Source organism: Hordeum vulgare, chromosome 5H (genome assembly GCF_904849725.1).
Source record: "Hordeum vulgare subsp. vulgare chromosome 5H, MorexV3_pseudomolecules_assembly, whole genome shotgun sequence".
NCBI classification, from domain to species: Eukaryota; Viridiplantae; Streptophyta; class Magnoliopsida; order Poales; family Poaceae; genus Hordeum; species Hordeum vulgare.
In genome coordinates this window covers 544,928,478-544,944,945 of record NC_058522.1, presented here as the reverse complement: position 1 = coordinate 544,944,945, position 16,468 = coordinate 544,928,478, and the positions used below count along the sequence as shown (strand labels likewise).

General features: G+C 44.5%; 2 protein-coding genes across 2 annotated transcripts; one reads left to right on the top strand and one right to left on the bottom strand.

The window, feature by feature from the left end:
• Nucleotides 1-11,114: 11,114 nt before the first annotated feature.
• On the bottom strand, nucleotides 11,115-12,595 carry LOC123398783. The gene has a single exon (XM_045093242.1). It carries the CDS (start codon nucleotides 12,431-12,433, stop codon nucleotides 11,282-11,284), a length of 1,152 nt encoding a protein of 383 aa, XP_044949177.1. The 5' UTR covers nucleotides 12,434-12,595; the 3' UTR covers nucleotides 11,115-11,281.
• A 50-nt stretch (nucleotides 12,596-12,645) lies between these two features.
• Nucleotides 12,646-15,886, top strand: LOC123398782. Its single transcript, XM_045093241.1, has 2 exons — nucleotides 12,646-12,886; nucleotides 14,688-15,886. Exons 1-2 carry the CDS (start codon nucleotides 12,850-12,852, stop codon nucleotides 15,479-15,481), a joined length of 831 nt encoding a protein of 276 aa, XP_044949176.1. The 5' UTR covers nucleotides 12,646-12,849; the 3' UTR covers nucleotides 15,482-15,886.
• The last annotated feature ends 582 nt before the right edge of the window (nucleotides 15,887-16,468 follow it).

Below are 16,468 nucleotides of genomic sequence, written 5' to 3'. Positions count from 1 at the left end.
ACAAGTATTTTTGAACGGAGGAAGTAATTCATTCGGCACACTGGGACAAATCAGTTCAAATAAGGAATTAAGCTGGGAAAAGAAATACGTGCATACGTATCAATTAGCAGTCAACCTCTAAGAGCAACTCCAACGAGCCAACCCATTTCGTTCGCTCACATCCGTTTGGATCGCCGTGGACATAAAAATCGATCCAACGCACGTCCGTTTGACGTCCGCCTGCCGACCCATTTTCGGTCCATTTTTGAACCGGATTTGTGAATGTACATAGGCTCTATATTACTAACCCAAACGGACGCGCGTCCGCTTGGCGTCCGCCTGCCGACCCATTCCCGGTTCATTTTTAAACCGGATTTGTCGTCGGCGCGTACACGAGACGGACGCGCGCCTTTTCCTCTCCTCGGGCTCGCTGGTTGGTGGCAGCCTCCACCATTTCCCCCAAAAACCCTCCCACCCGAGCGCTCCCGTCCCACCCCCGTCATGGACGACGACCTCGACGCTGCCGCCTTCCTCGCCTCGTCCGGCATGACGACCGCCCCCTCCGGCAAAGGCAAGCGCAAGACCGCCGCCACGCCCAAGCCGAAGAAGACGCTGACGCCCGAGCAGCGCGCAAGGGAGTCGGCCAAGAGGAAGGGCCGCAGGCACGCGGCGGGCGCGAGGGATGAAGCCATCGCGACAGCCGCCGTAGCCGCCGCCGCGCAACAGGAGGTCACGAACGCCCGTGTCGCGGCAGCAACGAGGGAGGCGCTCTATATCCTAGAGTTAAACCCTAACCAGCACGGCCTCGTCAACGCCGCCGTGGCCGCGACCAACACGGGCTCATCCGCGTTCCCTCGGATGGTGCTGCCCTGAAAAGGACGTGGATGTCGCCTAGAGGGGGGGGGGTGAATAGGCGCTTTAAAATAGTTAAGGTTTAGGCTTGAACAACTGCGGAATAAAACTAACGTTTAATATGTCAAGCACAAAACCTACAAACAACTAGGCTCACCTATGTGCACCAACAACTTATGCTAAGCAAGATAAACAACTAAGTGATAGCAAGATATATTACAATAAACAATATGTCTATCACAAAGTAAAGTGCATAAGTAAAGGGTTCGGGTAAGAGATAACCGAGGCACGGGGAGACGATGATGTATCCCGAAGTTCACACCCTTGCGGATGCTAATCTCCGTTAGAGCGGTGTGGAGGCACAATGCTCCCCAAGATGCCACTAAGGCCACCGTAATCTCCTCACGCCCTCGCACAATGCAAGATGCCGTGATTCCACTAAGGGACCCTTGAGGGCGGTCACCGAACCCGTACAAATGGCAACCCTTGGGGGCGGTCACCGAACCCGTACAAATGGCAACCCTTGGGGGCGGTCACCGAACCCGTACACGTGGCAACCCTTGGGGGCGGTTACCGGTACCCGTACAAATTGCTCGGGGCAATCTCCACAACCTTATTGGAGACCCCGACGCTTCCCGGAGCTTCACACCACAATGATTGAGCTCCGAGACACCACCAAGCTTCTAGGACGCCAAAGCATCCACGAAGAACAATATCAAGGGTACTAAGTACCGAAGGTAGTAAGCTTCTCAACTTCTCACTTCCACGTATCACCGTGGAGAACTCAAACCGATGCAACTAATGCAATGGCAAGAACACACGAAGTGGTCAAGTCCCTCACACTCAAATCCCTCCACAACAACAAAAGCTATGAAGAAATATGAGAGGAAGAACAAGGAGCTCACAAAGAACTCCAAGATCAAGATCCAAGGGGTTCCCCTCACATAGAGGAGAAAGTGATTGGTGGAGATGTGGATCTAGATCTCCTCTCTCTTTTCCCTCAAGAGCAAGCAAGAATCATTGGAGGGATTGAGAGTAATCAAGCTCTAAGAATGTCAACAATGGAGATAGAACAAGAGCTCAACGGATAGATAAGGCAAGGGGGAAGAAGACCCCCTTTATATAGTGGGGGGAAGAATCAGACCGTTACCCCCACTCTCTGCCCGAGCTCCAGCGGTACTACCGCTGGCTGCAGCGGTACTACCGCTGGCACCCCAGCGGTACTACCGCTGTCACTCCAGCGGTACTACCGCCAGCTAGCGGTACTACCGATGGCTGTAGCGGTACTACCGCTGGCACTCCAGCGGTACTACCGCTGGCGCAAGCGGTACTACCGCTGGGCCCCTGGTAGTGCAAAGGCACTACCACCGCCACGAAAGTCTTCGCAAAAAGGTCCGTCCACGAACAACCGCTAGGCAGGCGGTACTAAGCTCCTGGGGCGGTACTACCGCTGACCAGGGGCGGTACTACCGCGAGCCAGCGGTACTACCGCCAACTCTAGCGGTACTACCGCTAGGTCGAGCGGTACTACCGCTAGGTCCAGCGGTACTACCGCTCGCCACTGAAACAGCCATAACTTTCGCATACGAGCTCCGAATCGAGCAAACCCAAGCTTGTTGGATTCAGGACGACAAGGGCTATCCAAACAGCGACTGGAAATCTTAAGACCATGCGGTTATGAATATGCCAAAGATATAGAGATGTGAGATCTCTATGAATGAAGAACCGGCAAAAACTCCAACATCGAAAACATCATAGTAGATGCATATGGACTCCGTTTTCGATGAACTCGAGCTTTTCATGAAGATGACCATAAGCTCTAAAACTCACAAAGAGAAACACCAACTAAGAACCAAGAAGTATGATGCAAGGATGCAAATGGTTTGAACTCTCAACGAACGATACGATCAAGCTACTCACTTGAGAGCCCCCCTTGATAGAACAACAATCTATCCTAACCAGAAGACCTATCAAGGGCAAACCTATACCTTGCACCTCATCCTCTTGAGCTAGATGATGATGATCTTGGCTTCCTCAAGATGGACCACCTTTCTTGATTGTGTTGGCTTGATGAATACTAGTTGATTGCTCCCCCATACTCACTATGGGTGAGCCACTCTTCAGCATATCTTCACAAGTCCATTGCCACCATAATGGACGGCAAGCTTCAAGCATGCTATCTTCGTGCTGATCCACTTGAACTTGCACGTCGCAATCTTGATGACGATCACAACTTGACGTCATACTCCATGGGTTGTATGAGATCTTCCCTTTGACGCAAGCTCATGGAAACACACCTAACCCCCACATAGAACTCTCACGAAGACCATGGGTTAGTACACAAACACGTAATGGACAATGCTTACCATACCATGGGATCACTTGATCCCTCTCGGTACATCTTGTACGCTTTGTGTGTTGATCATCTTGATTTACTCTTTGTCTGAGATCTTGATCAACCATGTCTCTCTATGACCATTCTTTGGATAATACCTTGGATACCATCTTGGTCATCATATAAACTCCTTGAACCCAACAGATGGACTTCAAGAAGTGTCTATGGACAAATCCATACCATGGGATCACTTGATCCCTCTCGGTACATCTTGTAGGCTTTGTGTGTTGATCATCTTGATTTACTCTTTGTCTGAGATCTTGATCAACCATGCGTCTCTATGACCATTTTTTGGATAATACCTTGAATACCATCTTGGTCATCATATAAACTCCTTGAACCCAACAGATGGACTTCAAGAAGTGCCTATGGACAAATCCTATAAGTGTAACTTAAGGCAACCATTAGTCCATAGGAATTGTCATCAAGTACCAAAACCACATATGGAGATATATGCTCAATATATGCTCCAACATGCCCGACTCGCCCCACGCGTCGGCTTGCAACCCGATGCCGGGCTTCTAAGTCTACCCGCAGGCCTCCGGCCTCTCTCGGAAGTGCTCGCCGGAGGTGAGCGTGGTGGCACATTCCACGCCCACGCCAGCGCCCATCGAGCTCAATACCACACCGGTTGCCGGTGGCTCGTCATCCGGAGGTGCGAAGAAATGCGTGCGCCAGATGCCAGCCGACGTGCTGTCGGGCGCATGCAACCTGTTCGGCGGAATGCCGGCCGCCGGGGACGAGGGCTACATGCAAAACTTGATCTTCGAGGGTGGTGCGCCGGCTGACGATCCCGCTGGCTACGATCCCGATGAGACACAAAGTCAGGACGGACGAGGGGCATTCACGCCATCCACCTTTGATCAAGATCAGACGGCCTTCATGTGTGATCAGGTCGGCATGGACCTGGACGGCTTCCCACTCGACCATGAGTTTCCGGAGGACATATGAGACATGTAAATGGTTCAAATTTGTGCATATGCTTATCATCGGCTAGGATTAGGTGATTAGATACGTGAACATTTAACAATAAACTGGATTCACGAAGCAAACACAAGGGACTCAATGAGGCAGAGTGCCTTAGCTTTTGTTTTCCTGTGTTAGTATATTTATATTCCAAGACAAACATTGTGGGATGTGAAGTAAATTGTTCTACATGTCACTGATTGTGCAGGACTGGGGTAGGGAGAGTCATCCACCGGATAGGACCCCATGTCCGGAGAGGGTTATGCACTTGAGAAGAGACAATCAGGGTACACAGACAAGTTGGGTGACCATGTTCTTGAGCTTTTCATCCATTTGATTCATTAGGAGAGCCATGTGGTTTGTATAACTTGTATTTCTGGGAGCATGGTTTTATAATTCACTATGGGAAAAGTCAGCTAAACACAGAGAAGATGAAATGCTTGCAAAAAATAGTTTGTGGTTGCTCTGTATCTTAACTGGGTTGGTATAGAATCAAGTTCAGGTTCACTGGTGCTGATAATGGAAATTTATATCCGCACAGGGAAGGCCTACATAGGAGAACGGTATGTCTTGCCTCTGTGAATACCCAACATTGGTTCGACTTTCCACACATCAGACAAGGGGTGGCACAATACTAAGCACAGAGTCTCGCACAATCATTCATTCATGCCCACATGTGGCGAGAAGGTTCATTAGCAGTCGCGCAAGGAGATATATTAGTACACAAAGAACTTGGTAAAACTGCTAAGGCAAAACTTTCTTTGACTATGAATTCAAGGCCAAATTTTGCTCCTTCTTTTCGTCCAATTATTCGTTCCAGTTTTATTAGGATGAGACGTGTTTCGGTTAGCATGATTGTTTGTAAATGGTCACCACCCTCCCTGTACTTTTGTTGTTGTCACTTCATTAATTATTTTCTCAAAAGAGGACATTGTAGAAATCAGGTGCATTTTATTAAATATGATGGACAAGTTCTTATGTCAAGTATCAGGGTGTAGAATCTATTTCATAAAGGTCGGTTATCCTATCTTTGTATTGTTTTCTCTTTGCATGGATGAAGGTATTTTTCGAAGAATCCTTCTTATGCTTGTTTGGAGTTTAACTCGAGGTACTTGTGGAGTGTGTTATGAAGATTGCTCCATAGGAACTTTGATCAAATTGTTTGATGACATATCACTATCATTCTTCTTCTACTTGAGAAAAATAAAGTTTGGGTTGATAGGGTATATATAATTTCTGAAAATGAATACCAATGTTAGTGTTCTCAGAATATCTAAGAATATGTAGGTACACGACAACAAAAAAGAATCTATGCCCTTTAGAGTATGAATAGAAAGTAAATCTCTTAAGAACAACATTCAATAAATTAAATTGGGGAGAAGAGAACATGAACAGAAGCAGTGACATAAAAATCAAAGATACAAAACTAGGTAATTCATACAATTGATTTTTCAGATTATGTTATCTCTGCCCTTTAAAGTATGGTCTTCTTCCACAAGCGGTGAGCATATTATTTACATCCTATCTTTTTGTCCATGCGATTTATTTTCTCTTCCACCCATACAAATACTCCCTCTGTTCATTATTATAAGGCGTTGTAGAAACTTCAGACAACATGCAAATTAGCTTAATCTTAGTTGTTGAAAACGACTTACAAAGGTGAACATAGTGAGTACTATTTTTTAGTGAACATGTGCAGATGAAAACTATGTAAAACCACACAACTATTTTCATAATTATCTGATGAAGTTAAGACTGCATTGCACGTGCAAGCTTACTAGTAACCAAAGGATTCTTAGCCATTGACCTACCAAAGGACGGATGACTTACGCGGCCGTCTACCGCACAACTCCTCTTTATAAGGAGCAGATCTGCCACACAACTCTTTTAGAAGGAGTAAGGCTTCCTTTAGGAATAACTCATTACATGTATTAGAATCACATTTTAGTGTATTGTTTTTTGCTTCTCTGTTCACCAAGGATTTGAATCTTATAGCATAGGCATAGAAGACACCAGGAATTATCCATGAATAGTTTAATTTAGAACATGCATTCTCTGGCCGCAATGGTGCTCGGCCTCCAGATCTTACACCACTAACCCCCTTCATCCACTTACTCTGCCGCTTCAAAAGGTCAGCACCCTATTCCTGTGCTGCTGAAAAACGGTCCAATTTTGCCTCATCTCACCGGTAAACATCAGCTGAGCAACACCACATTGTCCTATACGGTAAATTCTCCAGCCATCCTGAGCAACCGGCAGCCTAGATTTGGTTCGCTTAGGGAAATAAGGTTTACATTGTCGCTGTACGAAGAAGCAACATTGAAGAATGAGCAATCATTCTGATAAGCCAGATCCACCAGGTTTGCTTACTGTTTAGCTAGCCCACTCACAGATGGAAGATACGTGTAGGAACCTTTCACAGAAGTAGTAATGCCACAACAATCAAGCAATCAGCTAAGCACTAATGTACATACATAATGTAGAAGTAGGGGAAAACAGGCATCAAACTTCTTTTGTAAACAAATTCGTAAATATTTTTAACCCGGACAAGTGGTTTGCCCGTGCAATTCTATAACCATCTCTAAGTAGCATGTGATTACCACAGCAATCTCACCCCTGATGATCGCCTCCATTGTGAACTTAAAACTGAAACAAAGTAACAAACCCCACGCTTAAGAGAGCTCAGCCATCACATCTGACACTCTCAACACAATGTACTTGGTGCCATCAGCGCCCTTGAACTCGCCGCCTGCGTACTTGGAGTACAGCATAGTGCTGCCTGGTGCACGGCCACCGCATCCCAGAAATGCCCCAGACACGGCCCCATCGTCCGTCCAAAACAAACAGACTCCGGACAAAATAAACGTCCAGATGGGGTCATGCGCTGGAGTTGGCCTTAGGCGATCCTGGCTGGGTCATGAGACCAATTTATGGGCTAGCGTCTATCCCATCTTCGACACCGAGTCATCCAGGCTGGGCTCTCCGAGGACGCGCGAGTGGGGAGCTCCTATACGCCGCTTATTGCGGCAAATGGAGTGCGCGCCACAGAGAGGGTCCCCAACTAGACGGGTCCAGTACAACCGAATTAAGTTGAGTGTGAAATTTTACGACACAAAAATTCAGAGAAAATGACAACGCTAGGATGACTCAAGACACGACCTCACGCTTCTAACCACATGCAACTAGCCACTTGAGCTGAAGCTGCCAGATAGGTGGTTACCACGAAAGAACAGACAATAGAGGAATGTATTAAAAAGTCAAACATTTTTTTAAAATTTTAGCACATTTTGAAAACGTGAACATTTTTTAAAATTCCTGAATATGCTTTGAAAACGTGAATATTTTTTGATTTGATGAGAAAATTTGAAAACAGGAACACGTTTTAGATGCAGAACAATTGGAAAATTCTGATTTTTTTTGGAAATACGAGCATTTTTATTTAGGTGAACAAAATATTGAAACAGAAACTTTTTTCTAAACTTTCAAACATTTTTAAAAAATGCGAACATTTTATGAATTTGTGAGAAAACGTAAAAAAAGAAAGCCGTATCAAAATATGGTAAATGTTTTGAAATAAAGAACTTTTATTGAAATTTGTGAACAATTTTCGAGAGTAGAAATATATTTTTAAATCCCGGACAATTTTGAAAAATAAGAGCATTTTTGAAATGCCTGGCAAACATATCTGAATTTAGGAACAAATTTTTGGAATCACGACTATTTTCTTAAAAATTAACATTTTTGAAAGGATGAACATGTTTTCAGTTACTGAACAATTTTGGAAGAATGAACAATAAAAACAATAAAAATATAAATGAAAAGTAAAAAAGAAACAGAAAAGGAGAAGCAAAGACATAAGCATGTTCTTGTTTTCAGAACAAAATCTAAAACGTAAATTTTAGAAAAGAAATAAACATGAATAGATTTTGAATTTGTGAACAAAGTTTAAAAATAAAGAACATATTTTGAATTATTAGAAAATATATTCGGAATGGAGAAGAATTCTGAAAATCCCAAACAAATTTGAAAAACGAATAATTTCTCAATACATGAACTAAAATTTGAAAACAAGAACACTTTTTTGAATTTGTGAACAAAGTTCTGAAAATAGGAACACTTTTGAAATCCTGGTCATTATTAGAAAACTTCTGATAAATTTGAACAAAAATATTATGAACAATTTTTTTAAAACATTCAAACCATGTTTTGAAAACTGGAAGAATTTTTGAAATTCCAGAATTTTTTTCTAAATGTGCAAAAAAAGAATAAGAATTTTTTAAACATGACCGTACTAAAAAATAATTATTTTTTTTAAAGCAGGACCATTTTTTATGTTTCCAACCAATTTTCAAAACATGAATTCTTATAATAATGCACTCACACAATTGTTTCATAGAAAAGCCGACGAAAAATAACCTTGATTGTTTTTATTTCAATTGAGAAAAAAAGAATCTTCTCGGGCCTGAAACATGGGACATCGAGCTTGATCCGAATTTCACCACTTGTCACAAATGGATACATAGACATTAGATCCGTTGGGTAAAACACATAAATTAATAATTGAATTCAACAAAAGAGATGCAGTCGCGGGGATAGAACCAGCAACATAAGGTAAACAGGCCTGCCTTTCCAAACGAGGCATGCTGTCCAGTTTTTTTTGTCTATTTTTTTCTGTTGATCTAGTAGGAAAAAACGTCCAGAATTTCTATTTGTTACGAAAATAAAAATATGAAATCAAAAAACTTTACAGTTATAAAAAAAAGGTTCATTCATTTGAAAAAAAGTTCATATCTTTAAAAAGGTTCATTAATTTTAAAAAAAGTTCAATCAAGTTGGAAAAAGTTCATTAAAATTTTAAAATACTCATTAAATCTGAAAAAAGTTCATAGAAATTCAGAAAAAGTTCATGTATTTTTATAAAAAGTTCGTAAATATTAGAAAAGTTCTTCAATTTTGATAAAAAATTCATCCATTTTCAAAAAGAGGTTGATCAAATTTCAAAACAATTCATACATAATCAGACGAGTTCATAAAATTTAATATTATAGAAATGGTTCACCGATTTTCAGAGAAAAGTTCATCAATCTTAAAAGATATACGTTAAATTTTTTAAAAAGTTCATTGATATTTAGAAAAGTTCATAGAATTTACAAAAACTATTCGTTAACCGGCGCCTAGATGGGCAGGCCCATTTACGAACGCCACAGGCACCAGTTAACAAAAGTGTACATTAACTGACGCCAAACAGGAAATGCCAATAGATTGTCACTACAACAGAATGTTCTTGTGGGTTAAAACGACATCAGTTAGTGCGCCCCATTTTGAACATGTTAGTTTTTTATCATTTTGTTAAGTTTGTAAAATGATAAATTATAACTATACGTAATATACATATATAATTTTAAATGTGTATTCATTGGAGGAACTCCAGTCTTATGGTACATTATGTCCATATTTGTTTTTTCATACATATGTTTATATTTATTTAACAATGTATATTTATTTCTTAGAAAACACAGAAAACATTATTAAGAACACATGAACACTTTAAAACCAACTTAACATTTTTATAGCATGGACGCTTTTATATGCTATACCCATCCCAAGGGAAGAATATTTTATTGAAAACATGAAAAAACTCATATGATAATTCATTTAAATATCATTACATATAGAAATGCATTTAAGAGTTTTAATTAATATGAAAACACTTTAAAAATTAGATAAAAATTATAATTCATAATTTATATATTTCTGCATTTTATTAATTTAATAGGTGAACATTTTAGGAAAATGCTTATCATTGTCCGGCGGATCGCGACGGACGCATCCGTCACCTTTTTTTGCATGACATGCGTCAAAGTGAGGCCGCACACATCATCCTTTATTGGAAATGTTTACGCACATAGGCTATGCTTCTGAAATATATGCGATGTTGCAATGGTCTATGGCGGATCTATATTTTTCAACAAAATTTCTGTTGGAGATTATTTCTGCAACAAGTTCTTAGTTGGAAAAAATTGCAACCAATAGTTCCGCAACAAGGCGTGTATTGCAGAAAGAATTCTGCAATAAAACCTGTCTGGCCGCTCGATGCGGCAGAATTGACTGCTTGCGACCCGGTTGATCTTTTAAAAGCATTAGCCGGTGGACCCATAGCACGCCTCAACATTTTATGTAATTATATGAAAGTTTTAATAATGTATTTACTTTATTTATATGTATATTACTTGAAATCATAACTCAAATGTTTAATAAAATTTTGAAAAGGCTAACAGGTTGAAAATGGGCCACACTAACTAAAGTCTGTTTTAGGCCATGAGCACGTTCTGCTAAAAGACATAATGCATGACAATTCTATGCAAACCGTCGCGTTTACGCGAACAAACGTGCTTAGTACCGTATTTGCATACCCAAAATCAAGCTTTTCTACCAGTTCCATATATACGAAAGCCTCTAGCACTAAAGTGATCGTTTAGGCCAAGTTCTATAACCATCGATGTAATTGACTTAAATTTATATACATGTATACTCACTTTATGTATGCTCTTTTATATTATGGGACGGAAGGGCGGAAATTGCTTTTGGTGGCCGAGCTCCATGGTGGCCTTTAAATTTGAAATTCAAATTTCATGAAAATTCATATTTTTACATTTCAAAAAATTATGAAAAAAAATACAGGGATAAGTGAAGGCGTAACACACATGTGTGTAAATTTTCAGAAAAAAATACATTGAAATGAGGGCTGTGCAAAAAAGACAAATCTGAGGCTTTTTTACACATGACACTATTCATCATTTCAGGTCATGAATTTGTCTTTTTTGTGCAGATCGTATTTCAAGGTATTTCATCCTAAATTTTTGCACACATACGCATAACATCCTTCTTTACTTCCATATTTTTTTCAGATTTTTTTGAAACCAAAAAATTTGAATTTTGAATTATTTAAAAATTTCGGCCTCCATGGAGGCCGAGCTCCAAACGTCCGCACTCGACGGAAGGGGTATTACAGAACATACTATTTTGCTACTTTATTATGTATGATGAAAGGACATCACACATCTGGTAGAAAAGAAAAGTTGACTTTGCTCAGGCAAGTTGCTTGCCGACGCCCTGGATGCAGTGGGCTAGAAAGTTGACCTCGGCATCCGTGATCCGGCCGCATCTGCTTCCATCTGCGATATTGTACGCCTCCGTCCGCACGCCACATTTGTAAACCGTATCGGCTTTGACAGAGAGAAAGGTGGCCTGAGCTGACACGGAAATCGCGCGGTGCATGCCGATGAACACGGCGCGCCCGTTGAAGCCCTTGGCCCGGACCAGGGCCCCGGCTTCCAGATCCACCTTGTAGGCATCGTACTGCCTGTGAAACTCAACGTAGTGGTTGCGCCGCATCCTCCGGTGCACCAGCATCAGCTCCCCGCCGTTGTCCACCAGGTGGAGGCTCTCCGACATATGGACGAAGAAGAAGGCCTCCCTCCTGTCGGCGACCATCTGGAGCCGTGGCGGCTGCTCATCTGAGCCCATGTCCAGCACCATGACGCCCTTCCAGGTGGCGCAGTAGAAGCGGCCCGCAAAAGGCAGGGCCGAATCCATGTGCTCGTCGTACTCGACGACGGTCCAGCTCTCGTCGCCGGGCTTGGCGACGGCGATCACCCTGGGACGGCAGAAGCTGATCGCCACCGACACCGTGGACGCGTCTGCCGTTGCCGCCGCCACAAAAAGGCCAACGCCGGTCACATCAAGCTCCGTCTTGAAACCTAAGGCCCTATGTCGATGCTGCTCTGGTGTGAAGAGCGCGGTCGCCGGCGGGAGATCGGTGAGCTGGCGCGTGAGCGGGTTGAGCAGGCGGGCGGCCAGGGTGGGCTCGTGGAGCAGCAGCAGGAGGCCTTCCGGGGTGAGCGCGAGCAGCTTGTGCTGGGCAAACTCCAATATGTCCATATGGATGCGCTCGCCGGTGGATACGTTGAGGAAGCGATGGCGGCGAGGCCCGGCAACAGCCTTGTCGATCATTATCCACCGGCGGGGGAGGAAGCGATAGTTCAGGCCGCCGGCGCACGGGTCCGGCGAGCACCGGCGCCACGGCCGGCACACGGCCCGGAAGCGGACGTAGTCGGCCACGTCGTTGGCGAGGGCGAGCTCGGCGATCAGGCCGGCCGGCCCGTCCCCGAGGTCCGCCCAGTTTCGTGGGAGATCGCCAAGGGGCCGCGGCCGCTTTGCGCGGCGCATGGATGGGATCATGGTTCGGTTCGGTAGTCCAGCAATCGATGGACTGCCGCCGTTTATTGTCGCGGAAACGTAGCTTCGGGCTGGGTATGGGGTGGTTTAGAGTCGTGTTCGTATGCGATGTGGTTTCTGGTTTGGTCTACTTTTCTTCGTCCCAGGTCGATACTGTTAGGTTTGATCTCTGGGCTCAACGGTCCACCGGGCCTTGATCTATGCGTCTTGATCGGAGGCGCCCAACCCATTATGGTTGGTGGGCCTCTGTGACCCGCGTTATATAAATGACGGTGGAGGTGTCGGGCACGAACTACAAGATTCGTCGTCGTCACACCCCTACCGACATACCTATCCGATCTAGGTTAAGCACGGTGTTTACGGGAAGCTTCACCCACGCCTAACCTCCTTTCTCCATCACCGTCGTCGCCACCAGACCGATGAAGAACGGTGCGGGCTCATCCGGCTCCGGACAAGGTAATTACATGTGATCTACCGTGACCCATCTACCGTAGTCGATCCGTAGGATCTATCAATGGTATCTTGAGCCACTAGGTTAAGATGTGTTTCGGTGAAAGAAACCAAAGAGGAAAATTTCCCTCCCCACATGAACCCTAGATGGGCAAGCACCGAAGATGGTATTGGGCCTCGTCAGGAAAGAAGCGCCGCCGCAAGGCCGCGCCTGTTCCTCTCGATCCCCACACGCATCAGCAAGCCGAGGTGTGGGGAAATACCTACCTCCTCGGAGGCAAAGTTCGGATCAAAATCCAACACGAAATCGAAAAGAAGGAAATCGGATCGAATCCGAAAAAGAAAAGAAAAAAGAAAGGGAGAGAGGAACATGCAAAGAAAAACAAGGATTCCCACGGGGGCATAGGACTTCATCACCAAATCCCTCGACGGCGGCGCGTCCGCCGCAAGGCGGATGCGCCACAGGCGAGGGGGGTGGCAATAAAGATGCTTTCCGCCCCGGTCATGCCGTCACTCTCTCTCTTGAGACAAGAAAAGGAAAACGAAGGGGCCGCAGCGGACCGCTCGACGGCGGCGCACCCATCGCAAGGTGTGTGCGCAGCCGACGAGGGGAAGGCCACGACCCCGGCAAGCAGTAATAGGGGGCGGACTCAGGAGAAAGAAAGGCCTCGGCCACCACGTCACTCAAGGAACCGCCATGGGAAGGGGGTGGAGTGCAAAGCACGCGCGGCACGGGACCCATGGTCGCCACGGCCGGCGGCCACCTCCACCTCGCAACCGCCACGGCCAGAGGAGAGAGCGCGTGGGGCGAGATTCCGCAGGAGAGAAAGAGGCCGAGGCGAGCAGGCAAGAAGGGCGAGCGCGAGATGCGCGGCCGCTCTCGTTGCCGACACCGGCGACCGGAGCTGCGGCTCATCTCGCGAGCGGGGTGGGCGACGTGCTCGGTAGGCCAGGGCGACGGGGACGAGATATCCGAGAGGGAGAGCGGCGGGCTGGGGGGAAATGCCTTAGGGTTTCTCCCTCTAGCCGGGTTCACCCCTTTTGTTCATAGCGAGGAGCACGGGGGACCGTCGGATCCATCTGGACGGCTGGGATCCCCCCTTGTGCTAACCCTAGGCAGTGTCGGGCCAGTTGGGCCTGCCAGGCCATGGCTGAAGGCCGGCCCGCCTACAGTGAGCAGCGTCGTGCCGCGGCAGGTGGCCCCAGGCCGAACCGAGCGGGCCGGCGGGAGGAGGCGCCAGGCCGAAGCCGGCCCAAGGGAGAAAGAGGCCTCGGCCATTTTCCTTTATTTAAAGGATTTTCAGGTTCTGTCTTTAGGCATATTTAAAAAGTTTTTTCTAGGAAAAAAATTTCCTATGAAAACATGATTAGAAAATGTTCAAATTTCTGTCAATTATGACAGAATTGTTATTTTATTTTTCTGAAAAGAAAAGTAAAAAAGATTTCTGAGAATAAAATAGTTTTTCAGAGAAGGAAAAATAAGTGATCTTTATTAACTGAGTTATAAAGTTCACGAATTTTATTTTAAATAACAGAATTAATTTTCTGCAAAGTTAAAATGGCATATGATTTTTTATTTCACGCTTTCCGCTGCTATATGCAATATGGAATATGGTCATGCTATTATTCTGACCGACGTTGATTAATGACATGGTCATGTTGCATATTGCCAAAGGATGCTTTTATTTCTATCATTTGCCCAATGGTAATGTGGATTTATTTGCATGGACAATTGTATGATTATTTTAACCAACGTTATTTAATGCATATAATTGTCATACTGATTTCGTTCATTTGGTGATTGTAGGTGGTTTTCATCTGATGAGCTGCCTCAAGGATGTTCCCACGCTTAGAGGGAATAATTACTCTGAGTGGAGAAAGAAGGTTGATATGGCTTTGTGCATTACTGAGGTGGACTGGGTTCTGGAGGAACCACAACCAGTTGCACCAACAGAACCAGTCAGAGATGCTGACGAGGATGATGAAAGCTGGGAGAAAAAGCAATGGGATTGTGGCAAAGAGGACATGTCCTACTCTATACGTAATAGGTTATGGATAAATGCCAACAAGAAATGTTTGGCGTTTATTAAGAACACTATTGAGACCACTATCTTGGGCTCGGTAGCAGAGTGCCCTACCGCAAAGGAGATGCTCAACAAGATAAAGAGTCAGTTTAGTGGCTCTTCTAAGACCTATGCCACCCACTTGATCAAACAACTGGTGACAGAGAGCTATAATGGAGGTGGGCATGGCATAAGGGAGCACATCCTCAGGATGAGCAACACCGCAGCCAAGCTTAAGCCGATGGACGCGGACTTGGAGATTAAGCCAACTCTCCTCGTCCACCTGGTCATGGCTTCGTTGCCTAAGGAGTTCGAGACCTTTGTAGTCAACTACAACATGCAGCCCGAGACTTGGGATATTGAAAAGGTCATCGCAATGTGCTCACAAGAGGAGGAGAGGATTAAGGCTTCACATGGTGTCTCCCTTAACTATGTGAAGGAAAAGAAAAAGGTTTTCCCACCTAATCTGAATTCTCCCTCCAACCACAGAACAAGCTCCAAGGCAAGGCTCCCGTCTATTATCAGCCAAAGCCAATAACAGTAGACAAGGACACTTGTATGTACTACAAGAAAACCGGGCACTACAAGAAGGACTGTGCTGCCTGGCTAAAGGTCTTCATGGCAAAGAGAAGTAACTTTATTGTTTCCTTAGTAAATGAATCTCTGTATGTAAAGTTTTCAAAATCTACTTAGTGGATTCACTCAGGTGCAACTGTTCATGTTGCAAACTCTTTACAGGGTTTCAGTTCGACGAGGATCATGTGCCAAAACGAAAGAAGTATTGAAGTCGCGAATGGTGTCCAAGCAGAAGTTGAAGCTGTAGGTGACGTCTCCTTGGAGCTAACCGAAGGATTCACGCTTCTGCTTAGTGATGTTCTTTTTGTGCCTTCATGTAATAGGAACTTAATAAGTGTGTCGTGCTTAGACAAAGACAATTATCAATGTGTTTTTGGACATGGTAAATGTACCGTGTGATACAATAATGATTATGTAGGCAATGCCTTTCTTCATGATAAGCTTTATTTGTTATCAATTCATGATAAAGTGAATTATGCAAATAATGTGAATGTGCCAAGTTCTTCGTCGAACAACGAGCAAAAGAAAAGAAAGAGAACTCACAACTCCTCAAAACTATGGCACTGTCGATTGGGCCATATTTCCAGGGGGAGAATAGAAAGGTTAATCAAAAGCGAAATTCTTCCAAAATTGGAGTACTCTGACTTAGAGCAATGCGTAGATTGCATTAAAGGAAAATATGTAAAACAGATAAAGAAAGGTGCAAACCGAAGCACGGGAACACTGGAAATAATCCACACTGATATTTGTGGACCGTTTCCTATGAAAAGTGTGGATGGTTATGATTCATTCATAACATTCACAGACGATTACTCCCGCTTCGGTTACATTTATCCAATCAAAGAAAGAAATGAGGCATTGGATAAATTCAAGATATTCAAAGCTGAAGTTGAAAATCAGCTTGACAAAAAGATTAAGATTGTGAGGTCCAACCGTGGGGGGAGTACTA

What these genes read in the sequence shown, in the direction of transcription:
- LOC123398783 (XM_045093242.1), bottom strand. Translation starts at nt 12,433, where the DNA reads ATGATCCCATCCATGCGCCGCGCAAAGCGGCCGCGGCCCCTTGGCGAT.
- LOC123398782 (XM_045093241.1), top strand. Translation starts at nt 12,850, where the DNA reads ATGAAGAACGGTGCGGGCTCATCCGGCTCCGGACAAG. An exon ending in CTCATCCGGCTCCGGACAAG is followed by an intron (nt 12,887 to 14,687) that starts GTAATTACATGT and finishes TGGTGATTGTAG; the next exon opens with GTGGTTTTCATCTGATGAGC.